General features: G+C 30.7%; 2 protein-coding genes across 2 annotated transcripts; both read right to left on the bottom strand.

Moving 5' to 3' along the window:
* Positions 1-560: 560 nt before the first annotated feature.
* LOC11420145 (protein NRT1/ PTR FAMILY 3.1) lies at positions 561-4,953 on the bottom strand. Its single transcript, XM_003624848.4, has 4 exons — positions 4,736-4,953; positions 3,041-3,258; positions 2,095-2,654; positions 561-1,727 (listed from the first exon to the last, which is right to left on the bottom strand). The coding sequence occupies exons 1-4, from the start codon at positions 4,854-4,856 to the stop codon at positions 785-787; spliced, it is 1,842 nt and encodes a 613-aa protein (XP_003624896.1). The 5' UTR covers positions 4,857-4,953; the 3' UTR covers positions 561-784.
* An 8,737-nt stretch (positions 4,954-13,690) lies between these two features.
* On the bottom strand, positions 13,691-19,212 carry LOC11415021 (protein NRT1/ PTR FAMILY 3.1). Its single transcript, XM_003624850.4, has 4 exons — positions 18,893-19,212; positions 17,205-17,422; positions 16,547-17,106; positions 13,691-14,753 (listed from the first exon to the last, which is right to left on the bottom strand). The coding sequence occupies exons 1-4, from the start codon at positions 19,017-19,019 to the stop codon at positions 13,853-13,855; spliced, it is 1,806 nt and encodes a 601-aa protein (XP_003624898.3). The 5' UTR covers positions 19,020-19,212; the 3' UTR covers positions 13,691-13,852.
* Between the last annotated feature and the right edge of the window lie 367 nt (positions 19,213-19,579).

A 19,579-nucleotide genomic window follows, 5' to 3' on the forward strand; every position in this document is an offset into this window, starting at 1 on the left:
TGTCTGGATCCGTCCCTGTAAATATGGCCAAAAGATAGTGGTTACTGGTTAAGTTAAGTGTAGTATTTCATAATAAATTAGTTCTCGTCCAATTATTTCTCCAGACTCTTTCTTAAAAAAGAGGATAATTTGGTTTGCATAGTTGTGGAGTATTTGGAAATTTAGAAATGGGAAAAACTCCATGAGAAAATTGTTTTGAACGAGATCATATAGTATATTAGACGAGGTGAAAATACTTTCTTAGAATTTGTTACAGTCAAAATCAACAATATATTGAATTATTCCATTTCTCAGCGTTGGAATAATGCTCTTTGCTTGTTTAAGATTGGTAATAAAAAAAAGTGAGAGTGAGGGGTGTCTCTAAGCATTTCTATTGATATATGTGTTTTTATTGGAGATTGGTTTGGGGGTAATGGAGACGATGTATCAATTTAAAAAATAGTGTGTTAATATCAAAAGATATATGAGCATGTTGTAACCCATCAATTTTTATGGCATGACATTTGATAATTAGAATTACCTTACCTAAAATAAGGGTAAGTTTTGGTAACTTAAATATGTAAGCAAAGTGCTTTTTAATATCAAATTATGATAGAAGTAAATATGAAAATAAAATAAAACTTCACACTATTTCCATTTCTTAAACACTTAACTTGCATATAGGAGTTGAACATTCATTCACTAGAGTTTTTTTTTTTTTTTTTTTTACAAAAGCTAAAAACATTCACTAGAGAGAGTTTAACCAAGCTTATTTATACTGAATAATATCAACCACACCATAATTTCATTCATCTTTAGTAAACCCTTTCTTTTCTTCCTCCTTACCATCTTTTAAATTCTCAATTGATATGTTTGCACTTGCTTGTTCCAAATCTTCTTCCTTGCTCCTTTCACAAACTTCACCCATTGGCTTGTAAGTGTAAAACCAAGCACATACTATATAATAAATTAAATTTATTACTTGAATGCCACTAATAAGATAATAGTAGTAGTCCAATCTACCCCTATTAAGGTTTCTATCAGGAAGCCAATTATTTTCCTTACCAGTATACTTATGGACTATTGATACCAATAATGTACCAGAATAATTACCAATGGCTGTAGTTATGCAATACAAAGCAGTAGCACTACTTCTCATACTTTCAGGTGATTGATCAAAGAGAAATTCCAAATGTCCAACAGACATGAAAACTTCAGCCACTCCATGAAGACAATATTGAGGTACTAACCAAAATACACTAAAAGGGATTATTGCTTTTGGATCATCCAATAAGTTAAACTTTGCAGCAACTGTTTTTCTTTTCGTTTCCACTAGTGCTGAAACTATAGTAGCTATAATGTTAACCACAAACCCTACTCCCATTCTTTGTAAACATGTGATTCCAGCAGGATTCTTTGTGAATCTACGGGCGAATGGAACGAAAAAGCGTTCATATAGCATAACTCCTATCATCATGGTTAGGACACCAAAAATTGACATATTGGCTGGTGCAATTTGGAATGAATGAGTGAGGTGACGGTCCATCGAACGAGCTTGTTGAATGACAAAACTACCTAAATGTGATGAAGACATTATGAGCAAAATTCCTGAAGCCCAAATTGGAAGCATTCTGATGATAGCTTTCAGTTCCTCAACTCTATGGACAGTGACTAAATTCCAAAGGTTTGGTGGTGCATTTGAATCTTTGGCCTCTTCTTCTGTGATAATTGCAGCCTTGTCCAACCATCTGGAGATATACCATAGAGCAGTTAAGATACTATTGCAAATATTGTGTAACAATATATTTTATGTTAATTTAAAATTGATTTAGTCATTGTTAAATAGTTCATTAGATAGCTAAGCCTATTCATTCAAATAAAATAAGCAACTCAACCAATTTATTCAAATTCAAATTCTTTGTAGAAATTTGAAGAAAAGATTAATCGCACTCAGGCACGCAGTTAACACTTTGGAACTGTTGGATTAAAATTAGATGACTCAATTTTCATGTTCGTTTCTCACCTAATTTTATGAGTTAAAAATTGAAGCCATCTGAACTTGATCTAATGGTTCTAAGATATTATCTGCCTAAATGCGCGAAATATTTGACTTACTTATATTGATTTGAGTGTAAAAGACTTCCTTCTAAAGAAATAGCAGCATCAAGCTCCCTGTTGTGGTATAGAAATTTAGGGTCATCAGGTAATGTCTCCTTCCTTTTCTTTACAGCAGCCACAACCACTTGCGCCAAACGAACCAAAGGACTTCCTTCAGGTTTCACAGTCTTATACAATGGTGAGCCCAACACAAATGAAATTACTGATATCATCATAGCAATGGTTGGAATCCCAAGTCCCCAACCCCAACCCACATTGTCTTGAACATAAACCACAATGGTTAAAGCACTTAGAGAAGCAAAACCCATGATGAAAAAGTACCAATTGAAGAGGTTCCATTTCCTAGAAGCTACACCTTCTTTTGTCATGTCGAATTGGTCTGCCGAAAAAGGTACAACACAAGGTCTAATGCCGCCTGATCCAAGAGATGTGAGGAGGAGAGACATGTAGAGTGGTAATAATTGTGAAGATGTGGCTTCTTTGCAATTTACTTGTGTTGGACATGGTGGAGGACGGAAATGTGGTAGTATAGTTGATACCGTAATACTAATCAATCCCTGTTTCAAGCAAAATAACATGGTAACTTGATTAACAAGTAATGCAATACTATGTAGTATTAAAACGAAAACACTAATGTTTCAAATCATTTATTTCAATTGACACTAATGATTATATTACAGTTGTTCCAGTGGGATTCGAACTCTGTCCTTTTAAGTTATAAAGTCAAACCCTAACCACTGATCTGAAACCATTTATTTGGATTTAAAAGATTGGACAAATAAAGTAGTCTTCGCGACATCACCACATACAAGTAGAAAATGACATTCTAAGAATGGGACTTTATTGTATTTAAATTAGTTTTTGATCTTGAGGTTCATAGTGTAATCAAATACAGTAAGTAAACTAAAGAAAAATTTAAAATATGAGAGAGAGGTTAAGAAACCAGTTCATAGATGAGGCATCCAACAGTGATGGTCCAAAATCTTCCAGCAAATGAGTCTGCAAGTAAAGCCCCAATAAGAGGGGTGAAGCTAGATGTTCCACCAAAGTTTGTGAGTGTATTTGAAGCAGCTACCAATGGCATATTCAACTCTTGGGTTAGGTAACTTATCAAGTTACTGTGAAATCCAGCGCCCGCAAATCTATCACATACTTCATTTGCTGCATGTACATTGTCACTCACATGTAAAATATTTGTCATTGAGAAATTAAAAGTCGAATAAAATGTTTAAAAGATGAAAATAAAAAGTTAAAATATTTATATGGACAAAAACAATAAAATCGATGGCTACAATTAAGAGGCCCTGTGTGACTCGATTGACACGAGCATAACCAACACAAGTAGTAACAACCGGCAACAGGACAATATAATGGACACCAGGGGAATTTTTGGGCACATCATTCATACATTGAAGAATTAATGATCTTGCAATTCTATTTTTTTTAATAAACGTATTTCTATTTTGATATTTTTACTCTTATCTTTATTATTATTTTTTTTTTAAGAAGTTAAATTAGACCATTTAAATTGACACAAAAGAGAATCAAATCTAAGAATCAAAGAGGAACATACTCACAGATCTCAAGTCAATACCACTAAATCAAGCAAAGTGAATTCTTATCTTTATTTTAATTAAACATTCACTTTTACTAAATAATTTATTTTAATTATTCATTTGTCCGTCGATACATAAATTTCATCAATGCCACAAATCTTCAAGCACTCAAGTGAAACCACGTAAGCACCGGCCAAACCACTATTTTTCTTTTGGGGTAGGATAGCAAAGCCATTCTTAAATTTGTGTGGATAATCAATGAACTTGCATTTGCAGTGTGGACACATTCTTTTTAACAATATAACACCACTTCATTATACAGTATGGACAAACTATGTCGATACATATATGGACAAAAGTTACAGAATATTTGCACGTGGAAACTGTTCACCGCAACTTTTTTCATTCTTTCGTTCTTTTTTGTATGTCTCCTTTCACAAAGTTTGAGATGAGTCGAACACTAGATATGTGTTTCAGCTCAGATTTTGGTTTGTCAAGAGTCTACATCTAGTTGGTTCCCTTTACTTATTTTTCTTTTTGCATTGACTCTCTGGTTCTTAGCGGAGATAAGTATTTATAATTTGAGTTTGATTGAAAGGTATATAAATCACGACCATCAAAAATTGTATATATTCTATAGGCAGCCTATTCTATATTGATACTTCAAAAAATATACATTCTACAATGTTGTAATTTTGCATAAAAAAGAGTATATTCTATCTATAGTTATTTTCCATGCAAATAAATGTATTAGAATTAGTCTTGGAATGACTCCATGACATGCAAGTTAAAACCCCATTGATTTTAACAATTTAAATGTACAATTTTCATTGATCTTAGGTATTAGTACATTAAATTTTATTTTTTTTATTTCAAGTAAGTAATTAAATACTTCCTTTTATTTTTAATAAAAAAAGTTCACAAGGACACTGATCGTCTGAACTCATATTTTAAAGCTATGAACAAAAAAAAAAAATGAATGAGAACGGGAAGGAAAAGTAATAGAAAATAAATATTGACATGGGAAATGAATATGAAGAAATTAGTTCAACATAAAGAGATTAAGGTAAAATTAAGCTTACCAAGAATGAAAGGTAATGTTCGGATTCCTCCTCGACGAGGGTGGTTCATTTTCTTGCTGTCTGTCTCCACTTCTTTTTCTACCATCTCCATATTGTTCTTAATCCCTTTCTCTATCTCCATTTCTCCTCAATCATGGATACTTGACACTTTGTTTAAGTGTCTCTATATATACCACTCCTCCAACAATATTCTTAGCTGGTTTGTGATATAGTTGGCACTCTATATATATATATAGACAGAGATGGAATGATTTTCATTCGTCTAAGACTTTAATTTAATAATAATCTTATAAGTCTTTTTTGACAATATATCTTTATCTTTAACCTATAGTACAATTGATTCTAGTCAAAAATGAAAAGTTATACAATTTATAATTTTTATTGACTGTTTTTTTATTTGAAAAAAAAAAAGATATGGAATTATTTTTACAACAATGCGTGAGTTTTGTTAAAAGGCTAAACGATAACGTTTTTATTAAATAATTTTATTTCCATGGTTTAAAAAATAAGTGATATGAACATTACGTAATATATGCAGGGGCCAATAGTGACGGATCTTGCCAAAATATTGGAGGAGCGGCAAATATTAACTTAAATATTATAATTTAAACTCATAAAAATCATACATAATTTCTTCCAAAAAAATCTCGCCGAAACAACTCCAACAAAAAATTGAAGCTCCAAATATACTATCTACCAACTAGATAGCTTATCCTATCCTTAGAAAATTAAAATGAGCCTACTCGCATGTGTGAATGGAGGCGGTACCGGAGAGATGGTGTGTAAAATAAAATTGTATCAAGAGTATTTTAGTAATTTTCTATATGAAATAAATAAATACAGCTATGGATCTATGAAGAGATCTTTCATGGAGGTTAGTGTTCGAAACCTAATCATCCAGATTTATTATCTATTGGATTCAGGCAAAACTCTAAATTAATACAGCTTCTTTCCTTAAAAACTAGAGGATTAAGAAGAAAAAAAATACAGTGAATGTCCTACCACTCATTTGATAGTGTTTAACAACAAACATACTTTATTAGTAAAAGAGACAGACAAACAAACATGCATTGAATGAATAGAGAACATTTTTCAGAGTCGCGCTATCTATTTTATGATGTTATAAAACGTTTTCTAGAAAATGTGCTATACAATATTAGCCAAAAAAATAAAAATAAGTAATGCATAATATACATTATAATGAAGTTTTTTATAAGCAAACTTTTATTAAGATAACTAAAGTTTACAAAGAAATTAGTGCCACAAAGCCAAATTAGAATACATAATGGACAAAACTAAATGCCGCATCATTGCTCCCATCCAACACATTACAGAACCAGAAAAGCATAATGATACCCCCATTGTTACTAATTAACAACGATAAAATCTGAGAGTCCACGAATTCTGAGTGGTGTTTACTGCTGAGTGTTGATTGATATGATATATTCCAATCCAACCAACCTGACCAATATAACCGTAAACACCTATGTTTCATTATTTCTATTAATTCTTTATATGTATTTATTTGCAAGTATTAATTAATTTAAGGCTCGGTTTAGGGTGAGAGAGTTTGATAGATCTCCTACCATAGATACGGATCCAAATTTTTATTTAATTAATTGTTAGATGGTGAAGCTCTATGATTATTATCATATACTAACAACACCAAATACCCTCTGTTTCATCTTACTTCCACTATTCTCTCTCCTCTTGGTACTTGAGATCCATACCCTTCTTTCTCTTCCAACAAGTTAGATTGCCGCAACCAGTGATAAGACATGAACACCAAGATCAATCATCCTTAATCATGTTGTGATTTTTATGTGAAGTTTACGGTGTCAACAAGGAATTTTCCTATTTTGGATTAATTAACTAGCAGATGTTGCTCATTATAGAAAAAGAAAATACGAATTTCGTGTTTACGATGATTGTTTTTGCGATACAAAAAGTCTAACGAAATAACTTGTTGTTCGTTTGCCTTCTGTTTACGTGTAATTAATCTTTAATATACTTCTCTTGAGCGTTAGCCCCTCCAAGGAATAAGATTATTATGATCCAAAATCTAAATTTTGGAAACTTCTAAAGCGATGCAAGAGAATGAAAAAACCTTTTTTTGTTAAATTTATTTCAAAATATATATGTTTTGAAAACTAAAAAAATAATTTGTTCAATATATAAATTTGTAAATGACTGCAGTTGTAATAATACTCTTAAAATATCAATCATTGAATGACTAATTTGATAAAAATAATAATAATTATATATATGAGTATATGACTACTTTTGATATAACATATAGGGTAAATTAAGTTTTTGGTCCCTATAAATATCTGCAGTTTTGTTTTTAGTCCCTATAAAAATAAATCACACTTTTTAGTTCCTACAAAATTTTCTGTTAGTGTTTTTAGCCCCTGTTAAATTAAAATTTGTTTAATTATGCTTAAACTTCTAAATTTTTGAAAGATTTTTTACATACATGTTCATAACATCGTAAGACACTCTTTTATAAAAAAATTTAGTTTTTTTAACATGTAATGAATTAAATATGAATTTTTCTAAAAGCCAAATTTTCAAGATTATATTAATGAAAATTTGGACCTAATAATAAAATTTTAAGTTACTTTTTTGTGGATGAACTTTGTATAATATTCTAAGTAAGTATGTGAAAAATATGTTACAAATTTAAAAGTTTAAGCACAATTAAGCAAATTTTAATTTTACAAGGACTAAAAGTATGTGTTGGTCCCTATTAAATTGAAATTTGTTTAATTATACTTAAAATTTTATATTTTTAAATTATTTTTAACAGACATGTTAAGAACATTATAATAATCTCTTTTATAAAAAATTAGAATTTTTTAACATGTAATGAATTAAATATAATTTTTTTAAAACGCCGAAAATTCAAGATAAAACTAACGAAAATTTGGACCTAAAAATAAAATTTTGAGCTAATTTATTGTGGCGGAACCTTTTATAATGTTTTAAACAAGTATGTAAAAAATCATTAAAAAATTTAAAATTTTAAGTATAATTAAACAAAAACTTATTTATAGGGACTAAAAACACTAACAAAAAATGATATGTACTATAAATGTTATGTATGTCTTCCAGATTTTAGCTCTTTTCTTTTAGGCTTTGTTTGGGAGTTTGGAGGGGAAGGGAGGGGATGGCTTTGAGGGGTTGGAAATATATAGAAAAATGGACAAAAAATTCACATTTTTTGAAAGAACAATTTTTTAGAGAATGATAAACTAATACTTATGATTAATATACTTTTAATTTTAAGAAGATTACAACAAAATAGATTGAATTTGAAAAATTGATATAAGCCCCCCACAACCCCAAAACCCTCCCCCAATACAATTTTTGAGTTCCCCCAAATGAGGGGGATTTTTTATTATAAGTAAAAAATTAACCTCCAAAGCCCTCTCCTCCCAATGTCTTCTATTTCTTCCACTTGCTCCTTCCTTTTTCCCAAAACCCTCCCCCTCCCTCCCCTCCAAACTTCCAAACAAAGTCTTAGTAGATCGTGCGTAGACCATGTGTTTTAACTGAAGTTTGTGATTTAGCCTTTGTACATATTGAATATTTAGGATCACTTGTCTTGCTGGACTATTTGCTAATTTTGGGTTTGGGTTACAATGTCCTATTACTTATCCTATCTTATTATGATAATTGTTGTTGCCATTTTTGAGTTTCCTAAAAAACTTATTCGACAGATCGAAATTCTTTCTTCTACGACAGTTAACTGTCGAAGTGATATTTTTTTTAGTGTAAATCTGTGATAGTTAACTTAACTGCCGATGGAGATAAATATATAATTTAGCAAAAATTGAAGTGGGAATAACAAACTTCTCCTATTATTATAGTGCCATGTAGTTATTTTGGTTCAAATTTGGGTACGCCTTATGCTCGAATTGAACGTGCAAGAATTCTAAAGTGATTTTTGCGATGCAAACAAACATGGTAGCTAGTTAGTGAGAGAGCCTTCATTTCATATGTCAATCTCCATCTTTTTTATGTTCATCCATGTAATAATCATTGTTGATTGAGGAATTAATATTATGATGATGATGACGTCGCCGCTTACGTGAAATGAATTGGAATTAATATGGGTGTCAATATCAACAACATGGTGGTGTTGGTAATTGCTATGGTTAAAAGTTAACAAGTTTGAATCCCCAACCTACCAATCCATATAAGGACAGTAGACATCAATTTTGTACTGTACTGCTATCAGCATACTCATGTCCGTGACACTTAGCAGCTACTCTTTCATTTGTTTATATAAATTATAAACTTTTTTTAATGATCATTTATTTGAATTACTATGTTATTGGTATAGTGTTATCATCAAACCATCATTTAACGATGATTAATCCTCATTAAAAAACATATAAGGTGAGTTATCTTCTTTCAATCAAATATTCTTCATGCACAAGAGATAAAGATCAAATTTCTCACCACTTTTTAATAAGTCCATTTCTCTTACCATCTAAAAACTAACCTTTAAAAATGACTGAAATCTATTTAAATAGTTGATACATTTAAACAAATATTTCTATACACCTAAAAAAAATATATTCTTCCAATATGAATCAAACTCTTAATTCATATAGTGAAGAGATAAGTTTGTAATACGCATTGCCACTAACACATGAGTTAGCAAGTAGCTAGCAAATCTCCTCCACTTTTCTACACCCACCATGCTACACATAGAGCTTAAATTTTATCAGTGTGAAGAGTCTTCTTGTGCATAAGGATGGAAATAAGTGAGAGCGACTTACAAAGGCCTACACACATATTTAAAAAGAGGCCTATGACCCATTTACGATAGATAGATTAGGTCGGGTTTTTTATTTTTTAAATAGGAAATACATAGATTTTTTTAGAAGTTCGTTTAGTTTAAAAGGTAAGATCACATACCATTAAAAAAATCTTTTAGGCCTATTTAGCCGACCTACTTAAGTAAATATAAATAATATTATTTATTTTTTTAAACAATGAATAATATTATTTATTATTATATTATATTTTGTACTTTTGAATTAAATTTAAATTATTAATTTGTTAACCTTTTCAATGATTTAAGTTTATTAGTATGCATTAATTTTTTGCAAATTTAAATTTATCATTATAAATTAGAGTTAAAATATGATATAATATATAGTCAAGTTTTTTAAAAAAATCGTATTAAGTAACAAAAGAGAGTTTAATCTCATTGATATATTAGTTCGCTAGTCTATTTAAAATTAGATCACATTACTTATTTAAATATATTCACATTAAATAGACTTTTAAACAAGCAAGCATGTCATATTTTAGACTTTCAGAAGATTAGACTCGGCCTAAAAAGCAAGCATATGTCAAGCTCCATACCAAACTTAAACCTTACAAAACCTAACTCGATTTAACCTATTTTCACCCCTAGTTATGCATCAATAACATTCAATTAATTACTCTTAATATTACGTTTTTTATGTAAGGTACTACTATTGTTACTATAATGTATAATTCCCCGTATACTATATTTTTCCCTTGAACTGTTAGTATTAATTTTTGTTGGTTAGCATGATATTTGTACGAAGTTTTCACCGTCGCTTAACAATGATTAATATTTGTCGAGGAACCTGTAGGACATGCAAGGGTGGCTCTCCCCTTCCAATCAGATTATTTTAATATGCATGAGTCAGGAAAACAAATCCCTAACCACATGTTTAATAGGCACAAATCCCTTACCACTTGGACAAATCTATAGTTGGTTTAATTTTATAATTATTACTCCATCCGATCATTGTTATACGAAACAAAAATGTCAAAAAATTTGAGAAATGATATTTATACAATCATTTTGTGACATCTTTTAAAAACTCTCTTCCACTGAGATCATGTGCTTACTCTCTTTCTTCCTTTTTTTTTTTTTGTTGGTGTTGACCAATAAAAAAAAAAATTGTCACAAGAATTGTCATCAAATGATTGTACAAATATCATTATAAATTTTTTTTGGTCTTTTTATTATAAGAAACATTGATAATTTGATTTATTATGAGAGAATATTATAACTTAGTAAATTAGTAGAATTAAGAGTAAAGTGGTACATACATTTAGACTATGTTGCACTTAAATGATCATGACCCTAATAAGACCAATAACAAACAACATCCAAGCTGATTAACCATATTTAGACTTCGTGACTATGTTTGGCCTGCTTTAGCTTCCATCCAATTTTAAATGATAAGTTGATTCCAATCTCAATTGATTTTGTTACAATTGATCAGATGCAATCACTTCTAATGAGGCTTGTAACCACCTACAAGTCCATTTAGATTTGGTAATCATGTTTAACCTTCAGTTGACAAGTGATTAAGTTGTCAGTCCATTCTCCATTAGCTGATTTCAACATGAGATGATTGTGATGCATCCGACAGCCAAATAACTTCACTTTAACTTAGTAATAATTGATCTGACTACTTAATTTTTTTGGTGTGAACTTATCTAACCGCAAATCTTTTAATTTTATTTTGATATAACAGTATGTGAATATAAATTGTGTTCATATTGAATCCATGCAATCACTCAATTGGTCGTAGAGTTGTGAAAGACCGTCGCATATATATGGACCATGAATATTTACATCATTACAATGGTCAACATCCCAAGGACCAGTTGCTGGACAATTCAACTTCGCATGAATTAATTCAAATCATTAATGCATTGAATGGGACATTGTTAGTTTGTTACCCTACCTTTTTTTTTTTTTTTTTTTTTAGCAAAGGCAAAATTAATGCATTTCATTTAAGAACAAAGAGTACAAAGTTGATGGTACACTATAAAAAAGATGGAGGCTAGTATGAGATAAGGAAGCTCTAGTTATACTAAGAACAACACTATTAACTTGCCTCCTAATATACGACACTTTAAAGTCGGTATTTGTAAACAAGAGACCTCTACATTGAGAAATAATGTCTCCAACTTCATTGAGGTGAGTGGAGGTAGTGTGAATGGCATCAGCAAGGGTCATACAATCTGTTTCAAAGCGGACAGTTTGGAATCCCAAAGAGACTGCCAATTTTATCGCCTCCGACAATGCAGTAGCTTCAGCTTCTAAAACAGTCATCGAGGATGGAAAAAACGCAGATTTTGTCATTAAGAGTTGCCCCTCTGAATTTCGAAAACAGATTTTATATCCAACAATTATATTATTGTGGAAAATTGTTGCGTCAATGTTGCATTTTATCACACCGGAAGACGATTTGACCCAAGAGATGATGTGGTTGGAATTTTGTACATGTGGTTTAGCTATATTTTGTACCCAAGAGATGATGTTAGTTTGTTACCCTACTTAACCATAAAATATTTATCGCATTAAATTAAATCAACTAGTACTTCAAGAGACGGACAAAGATAGGGACCATATATAAACTGTGTTGTGGTGTAGCATGCGGATTGTTGATGTATGTATCCACCCATTTTTGACTTGTGGGCACACAGTACACAGATTTAATAACTCTGCCACGTATAAGCTAATTTGTTTACGAGTCTTCTTTTTTTTTTTTTTGAAGGATTGGTTGTTGTCCCACCTTAGACACCTCCATAATTCCACTATATGAATTTTTAGGTGAGATTGGTCTCGCAAACTCATCGACATTAGAGTCCAAAAGCTTTTTTAGGGTAGTCTCTATTTTGCTCAAAATAACGGAAGATGTAATTTAAAAAAAGATGAACACAAAAAATAGACACTCGATTATTTATATAAGTGGATTTTGTTTAGACCATGACAATCATAGTGCTATTTATTCGACAAATAATCAAGTGTATTATGTCCGCCGTTTCACAAATCGAGTGTTAACTCGTGTACTCGTCCGAGTTTACGTTTTTAGGTGGTAAAAACGTGTAAATTCGGAAGTAAATTCGGTTTTTGGTGAAATCGAAAAGTTTGACGAGTTTGACCGAGTTAACACGTGTTAAACTCGGTAAACTCGTGTAAACTTGGAGTAAACTCGTCCAAGTTTACCTTTGAATTTTTTTATTTTTTATTTTGGTTTTTTTTTTTGTTTTATTTTCTTTCAAAATCCAATTCTTTTTTCAATCCCAAAGTACTGAAATGTTGCCTTTACGGTTAACATAACTCGTTTTTTCCATGCTTGTTATGTACAGAAGCTATGCCAATGCGTGACAATGACATACATTAAATTTTAAGGAATGTATTCAGAAGCTTGTTATTATTGATTGATTTGAAATCATTCAAATATATTACTTGCTCAAGTATTTAAATGAGAAAATGGAACAATTGAAGTTAAAGTTACAACTCAAGATGAAACATAGTTTAAATGTACTGATAAATTTTGTTTTTTATTGTTAGAGTTTATTATTTAAATGTGGTTAATTGGTTATGTTTTGTTTAAATATTAGCTTATATATGTTATATATATATATAATAAATTTTATATAATTTAATTTTAGATAAATTCGTACGAATTTACGAGTCGAGTTTACGATTCGAGTTTACATAGCTAAAATGAGTTGAGATAAACTCTCAAATTGCAAAACCTTGATTACGTCAAATCAAACATATTGATATCATATTTCACAAGAACAAGGAGTTTCTTGTATTTGCACATATATTTATTTACTTGAAAGCATGATAAGCTAAGGAAAAAAAAAATGATCATAGACATGTTCTCTTTCTCAAGGTTTTAAACTTTTGTTTGCTTTGCACTTTTTTTCTCTTCACCAAGATTTTTTGTCTTTGGCCTAGTCATCTAATATTTGTAATTTCTCTTATTTTATTTTGATTAAATAAAAATAGGCATTGCTGCCTTGTAAAATAAAGAATCCCAAAATATGAAAGAAAAAAATACCCTTGGAGCCACACAAGAAATATAATGTTCATTGATGCAAGAATATCTGAATTGAAATAACCAAAGTAGTTTACTATTATAGGATGTTATATTTAACAAAATAAAATCACTCATTAGATTTGAATTAATAAAAAGCAAATACTCTAGACTCTGGCATGTTCTTCTTATTACATATGCCACTTACAGAAGCATTGAACATTCAAAGAGTCCAATAATACAAATCAACCACTCTTACAATTTTTTTCTAAACTTTCTATTCTAAATTGGCAGCCAAGTTTTTTGTATCAACTTGTTCCAAATCTTCTTCCTTGTTAATTTCAGCAATTTCTTCCAAGGGCTTGTAAGTGTAAAACCAAAAACAAATTCCAAAATAAATGAGATTTAGAACTTGAACACCACTAACAAGATAATAATAATATTCCAATTTACCCCTATTAAGGTTCCTATCAGGTAACCAATTATTTTCCTTGCCACTATATTTATGCACTAGTGTCACTATAAATGTACCAACATAGCTTCCAATAGCTATGATTATGCAATAGATAGCTGTAGCAGTACTTCTCATACTTTCAGGTGCTTGATCAAAGAGAAATTCAAAAAGTCCAACAGACATAAAAACATCAGCAAGTCCATGAAAACAATATTGAGGTACCAACCAAAATACACTTATTGGAATAATTGCTTTTGGATCATCCAATAAGTTATACTTAGCAGCAACTTCTTTTCTTTTGATTTCAACTGGTGCTGAGATTAATGTGGCTATAATGTTGATTATAAATCCAATTCCCATTCTTTGTATGCACGTGATTCCAACCGGATTATTTGTGAATTTACGGACGATTGGGATGAATACGCGTTCATAAAGAATTACTCCTGCCATCATGGTTACAACACTGAAAACTGACATGTTGGCTGGTGAAATTTGAAATGTGTGAGAGAGGTGACGGTCCATTGTTCGAGCTTGTTCGATGACGAAACTAGGAAGGTGTGCTGAGGCAGCTATAAGTAAAATTCCTGATGCTGAAATTGGAAGGATTCTGATGATGGATTTTAACTCCTCAACTCTATGGACAGTGGCTAATTTCCAAAAGTTTGATGGTGCATTTGGTTCTGTGCTCTCTTCCCCGGTGATGATTGCAGCCTTGTCCAACCATCTGTAAGATGTAACTCAGTAGAAACAAAATTTATAATGAAAGTTCAACTTCAACCCATTAGCCACTAAATTATGAAATTATATTTGCAAACAGGGGCGGTTCCTTTCATATAGGAGGGGTAGCTTTGGCTACCAAAAAAAAATTATATTCTTCAATTGGTCGGTATGTATTTATATTCCGCTACCCTAAATAATATACATTGAGCTACTCCAAACAAGTTCAGTTGTTGAAAATTATGATAAATAAGAAAGTAAAAATATTACTACATGATTGATCGATTTATATATATTGGTTTGATACTTTCGGTCTCAATAATAATTATAGAGAGTAGCAAGAGAATGTGGGGTCGAATCCCATCAAAAACGTTTTTCCCATTGTAGGGATGCGTGTTCGATTCCCCCTCAAGAATGTTTTATTCCAAGTTGTTTGGGCTCCAGTGGCAAGGAGCTCCTTCCAGGGATGTACCCGGGGAATACCGGGTTCGATTCTCAAGGGGAACAACGCTTGACCAGTGCGCATGCCTCTACGCACGAGCCGGATTAGTCGCCCACCATTGGTGTGTCGAAAACCGGTGCGAAAGCAAAAAAAAAGATTATAGAGAAAACTTTTCAACAATAAAAATTATCAAGACAATAGTCATAAACAAATTAAATGGATAATGAGTTTATTGCAAATAACTTATTAGTTTACATTTAAAAATACATTATTAATCTATTTAGTAAACACTCAATTATAGATAAAATTGGTTTCTTGAAATGCATTTTGTCCAAATTTTCTAATAGCCATTGTAAATTTTTGTCCTTTGTTGTTACTTTGATTTACATTTCATATAAGTAAAAATCATTGTGATTTTTGTCCTGTATTGATTAACGTATTGATTTTGTTAATTTTAATCTTTAATTTTTTGTTATAGAAATTAAATGCAAGACTAAAAACATTTTTTTTTTGTGAAATTTTAAAAAACTGAGACAAAAATTGCATAAAATGTCCGTAAGGACTAAACCTTAAAAATTATAATCTATGAGACTAAAAACATACTTTATCTTGCAGTTGGTTTTTAATTTTTATTTTATAGTTGGCCCATGCATAAATCTTTTGCTAGCTTCGCCGCTGCTTGCAAATATGATATAGATGAATCAAACTTAGTTCCTAGTATGTTTATGGATTCGGACAAATAATTTGATACCACGTAGAGTGTGTTCGAATGAAATAATTAGAAGTTTTAGTGAATTAGATTTAGGCAATTATTGCTTCAATTGAATTCTCTTTATTTTCTAAAACATATTTTTGTTTGAACGGAGCAGTAAAATTCTTCTTTCCTAAATTTCGTGGGACTATTTTCATGAAATATGAAAAGTTGAAGACAAATCTAAAATAAGGACCAATATGAAAACTTTGAAAGTTTAGGAACCAATCTGTCATTTTTTAAATTTTACATGGACCAATTTGTAAAATTTGAGGAATATAGGGACCAATTTGCAAAATTTAAAACAATTATAAAGATCAATTTGAGATTCACATTGTTTAGAGTAAGGAAGAAATTTAAATTTCTTAGTTTTTAAGTGGTATTTGAAATCCCCTAAATTTAACTTCAACAAAATACTTCATAAAACCCTTTCATTTTAAAAATTCTCCAAATTTATCATTCAAACAATGGATTTCAAATAAAAGAATTTAGAACATCCTCTAAAATTGTATTCCCTAAAAAATAATCATTCATCCAAGCACAGTCTTTAGAGTTTCAAAAGAAGTAAAAATAAAAAAAAAAATAAAAAACTAAATATTTGACTTACTTGTAGTCATTTGTGTGCAAAAGCCTTCCTTCCAAAGCAATAGCAGCATCAATCTCCCTATTTTGGTATAAAAATTTGGGATCATTTGGTAAAGTATGTTTCCTCTTTTTCACGGCTGCCACAATCACTTGTGCCAAACGAACCATAGGGCTCCCTTTAGGTTTCTCAGTCCTATAGAATGGTGAACCAAACACAAAGGCCACAATGGACAATAACATGACAATTGTTGGTATGCCAAATCCCCAACCCCAACCAGTATTGTCTTGAATGTAAACAACAATGGTCAAAGCACTTAAAGAAGCTATACCCATGAAGAAAAAATACCAATTGAAAATGTTCCATTTTCTTGATGCTACACCTTTTTTTGACATATCAAATTGTTCTCCTAAAAATGGCACAACACAAGGTCTAATACCACCTGATCCAAGAGATATGAGAACAAGAGAGATGAAAAATATTGATAATTGTGAGGAGTTTGCTTTTTGACAATTCACTTGAGTTGGACATGGTGGAGGACGCATGTGTGGGAGTATAGTTGATAATGTTATGCTTATCATTCCCTATATTGAGCAAAAGTAGGGCAAAATATATTTAGCATGATATATGAAATATGCTAATTAAGTAGTATGAGTGAAAGAGTATATAGAGAGAAATGAACCAGTTCATAAATGATGGAAGCAATGGTAATGGTCCAGAAGTGACCAGCAAAGGACTCTGAAATGAGAGCACCAATGAGAGGTGTGAAGCTAGCTGTTCCACCAAAGATTGTGAGTGTGTTTGCAGCTGATACCAATGGCATATTCAACTCTTGAGTTAGGTAACTTATCAAGTTACCATTAAAACCAGTCACCGCAAATCTATCACATACCTCATTAGCTGCATATATCAATGCACTCCCAATTAGTTACACTCCCATAATAGTATTATATAATATGAAAATCAATAGTTTTTTTAAACCCATTTTCTGATAAGGTTGAAGAGTATGAATTTAGGTAGGTCACTTAGATTGAAGAGTAGATTAACCAAGCGTTTTTCTGATAAATTGTTATCCGATCTAATCAACATCATTGGTTTGGATAAAAAGCCAATATATTTTATGTCAAACTCAAACCAACCCAACGAATGTTGGTTTAGGACAATTAAAATAAGGAAAATGCTAGTTCTCCCGATAGAAAACATAGCCACAAATGATTGATATTTTACACTAAACATAATTATCTTAATTACATCAATACCCTCCGATGTTTTACTTGACAACAATAAACATGTCGTGATGGTTTCGGGAAAATTCTCTCGCTATCAATAGCAATGTTTTTAAAATAAATCAAAAATATTATATAATTAAATCAAAGGACAACAAATCATAAGATTGCTGAGTCATTTTGTGAATTACTTAAGTCACAACTTGTGACTTACAAAATAATGGCTAATTTATCAGCTTTTTGTAGGAATATTGGCTAAACTATTACCAGCACATGATTCATGGTCTTCTATAATAAAATACGATTCACTTGGCTTACGCTATAAGATATTGATGAGTCATTTTGTTAATTAATTAAGTCACAACTTGACTTACAAAGAAATGGCCAAATTAAAGTATTACTCCTACTTGCACATGGTTCATAGTGTTTTTTTTTTTTTTTTTTTTAAAACTAAGATGTCTTTTATGTACATTATATCCTTTATTCATAGTCTTCTATATAACATACTATTTCCACCGTGTCCCACAATATAAATCATTCTCGTAAAAAAAAAAAAAAGTGTCATTTATATGTCCTTTAATTTTACACTATAAATCAAATATTAATTTTGTTTTCTCATTCTATCCTTAATTATTTATTACTTACTTTTTTCTCCCAATTCTTGTATTAAATTTTGTTAACATTGAGCACTTGTTATTATTTGTCCTTGCAGTATAATTTTTATATTATTAATAACGAATAAATGTTTTGCAAATGAAGTCATGATTATTTTACAGTAATTTTTAATAAGACTTATTTTTTTTGACATAAGTTATATTAGTACTCTAGTAAAGGGAACTCATTTTATGATAGAAATTAGTGCACTCAATATTTGACTTGAAAATAATCCTTCAAAATAAACTTTCACAAAGCTAAAAAGTAAAAAGTCAACTCATTATGAATTACTACTGTAATATAACATCTCTCTCCAACAAATTTATCATCGAACTAAGGAATAAGCCCAAGACAAAAAGGGGAAGAATATGGTTAAGGAGAAGATTCAAAACGAAATCATAACTCTAAGAAAACAAAAAGCAAGAATAAATTGCAGAATCTACATAATAATGAGAATGAAAATGAAAGTGTATAGAAAGTGAGAGCTGACCAAGGATGAAAGGCAGTGTCCGGATGCCTCCTCGTCGACGCCGCGGTTTGCTCTTGTTGTCGAGTAGTTCTTCTTTCACCATCACCACTTCCTCATTTCCCATGGCCATACTCCTCTCTATTTCCATACGCAGATCTTACATGTGCTGCATATACTTCTATTATGTCTCTAGCTTAGCATCCATTTGCATTTTTGAACTTACCTATATATAGATACTATGACATAATGATTATATTAATAACAACAGTTGCAATAAAAAAATCAGTACAGAGAGTGGCTTCAATTCACACTAATTGGCTTTAGTGAGGTAAACGTTTAAATATCGTTTTAGTCTTTATAAAATATTATTTTATTTTTCATCCCTAAAATTTGATAAGTATCATTTATCAAATTTTTAAAGAGTCTTGCTATCAATCATAATCTAAGAAGCAACTGATGCAGACAGATAACATCGTACAAGTAGCTGTTCTGTTAAACACCAAATAAGCAACTAGCCATTAAGAAAATCAAAATCCATATACCATAAATAAAATGAAAGCTGGCATCGAATTATGTCAGTTTCACACAAGTCAAGCAGAAAGTAGTATTTTGCATAATTAATAATGCACCAGTTGTTTCCATTGATATGAGTTATTTTACGATGGATTACCAGTTCATGACATAAAGAGCTATCTACTCATAACTTAT

This window comes from Medicago truncatula, chromosome 7, assembly GCF_003473485.1.
Source record: "Medicago truncatula cultivar Jemalong A17 chromosome 7, MtrunA17r5.0-ANR, whole genome shotgun sequence".
Lineage (NCBI taxonomy): Eukaryota > Viridiplantae > Streptophyta > Magnoliopsida > Fabales > Fabaceae > Medicago > Medicago truncatula.

Coding starts and splice junctions, on each gene's coding strand:
- LOC11420145 (XM_003624848.4), bottom strand. CDS start 4,856: ATGGAGATAGAGAAAGGGATTAAGAACAATATGGAGATGGTAGAAAAA. Junction 3,259..4,735: donor AACATTACCTTTCATTCTTG/GTAAGCTTAATT, acceptor ATGTACATGCAG/CAAATGAAGTATGTGATAGA. Junction 2,655..3,040: donor GATGCCTCATCTATGAACTG/GTTTCTTAACCT, acceptor TGCTTGAAACAG/GGATTGATTAGTATTACGGT.
- LOC11415021 (XM_003624850.4), bottom strand. CDS start 19,019: ATGGAAATAGAGAGGAGTATGGCCATGGGAAATGAGGAAGTGGTGATG. Junction 17,423..18,892: donor GACACTGCCTTTCATCCTTG/GTCAGCTCTCAC, acceptor TGATATATGCAG/CTAATGAGGTATGTGATAGA. Junction 14,754..16,546: donor TTGCACACAAATGACTACAA/GTAAGTCAAATA, acceptor TACATCTTACAG/ATGGTTGGACAAGGCTGCAA.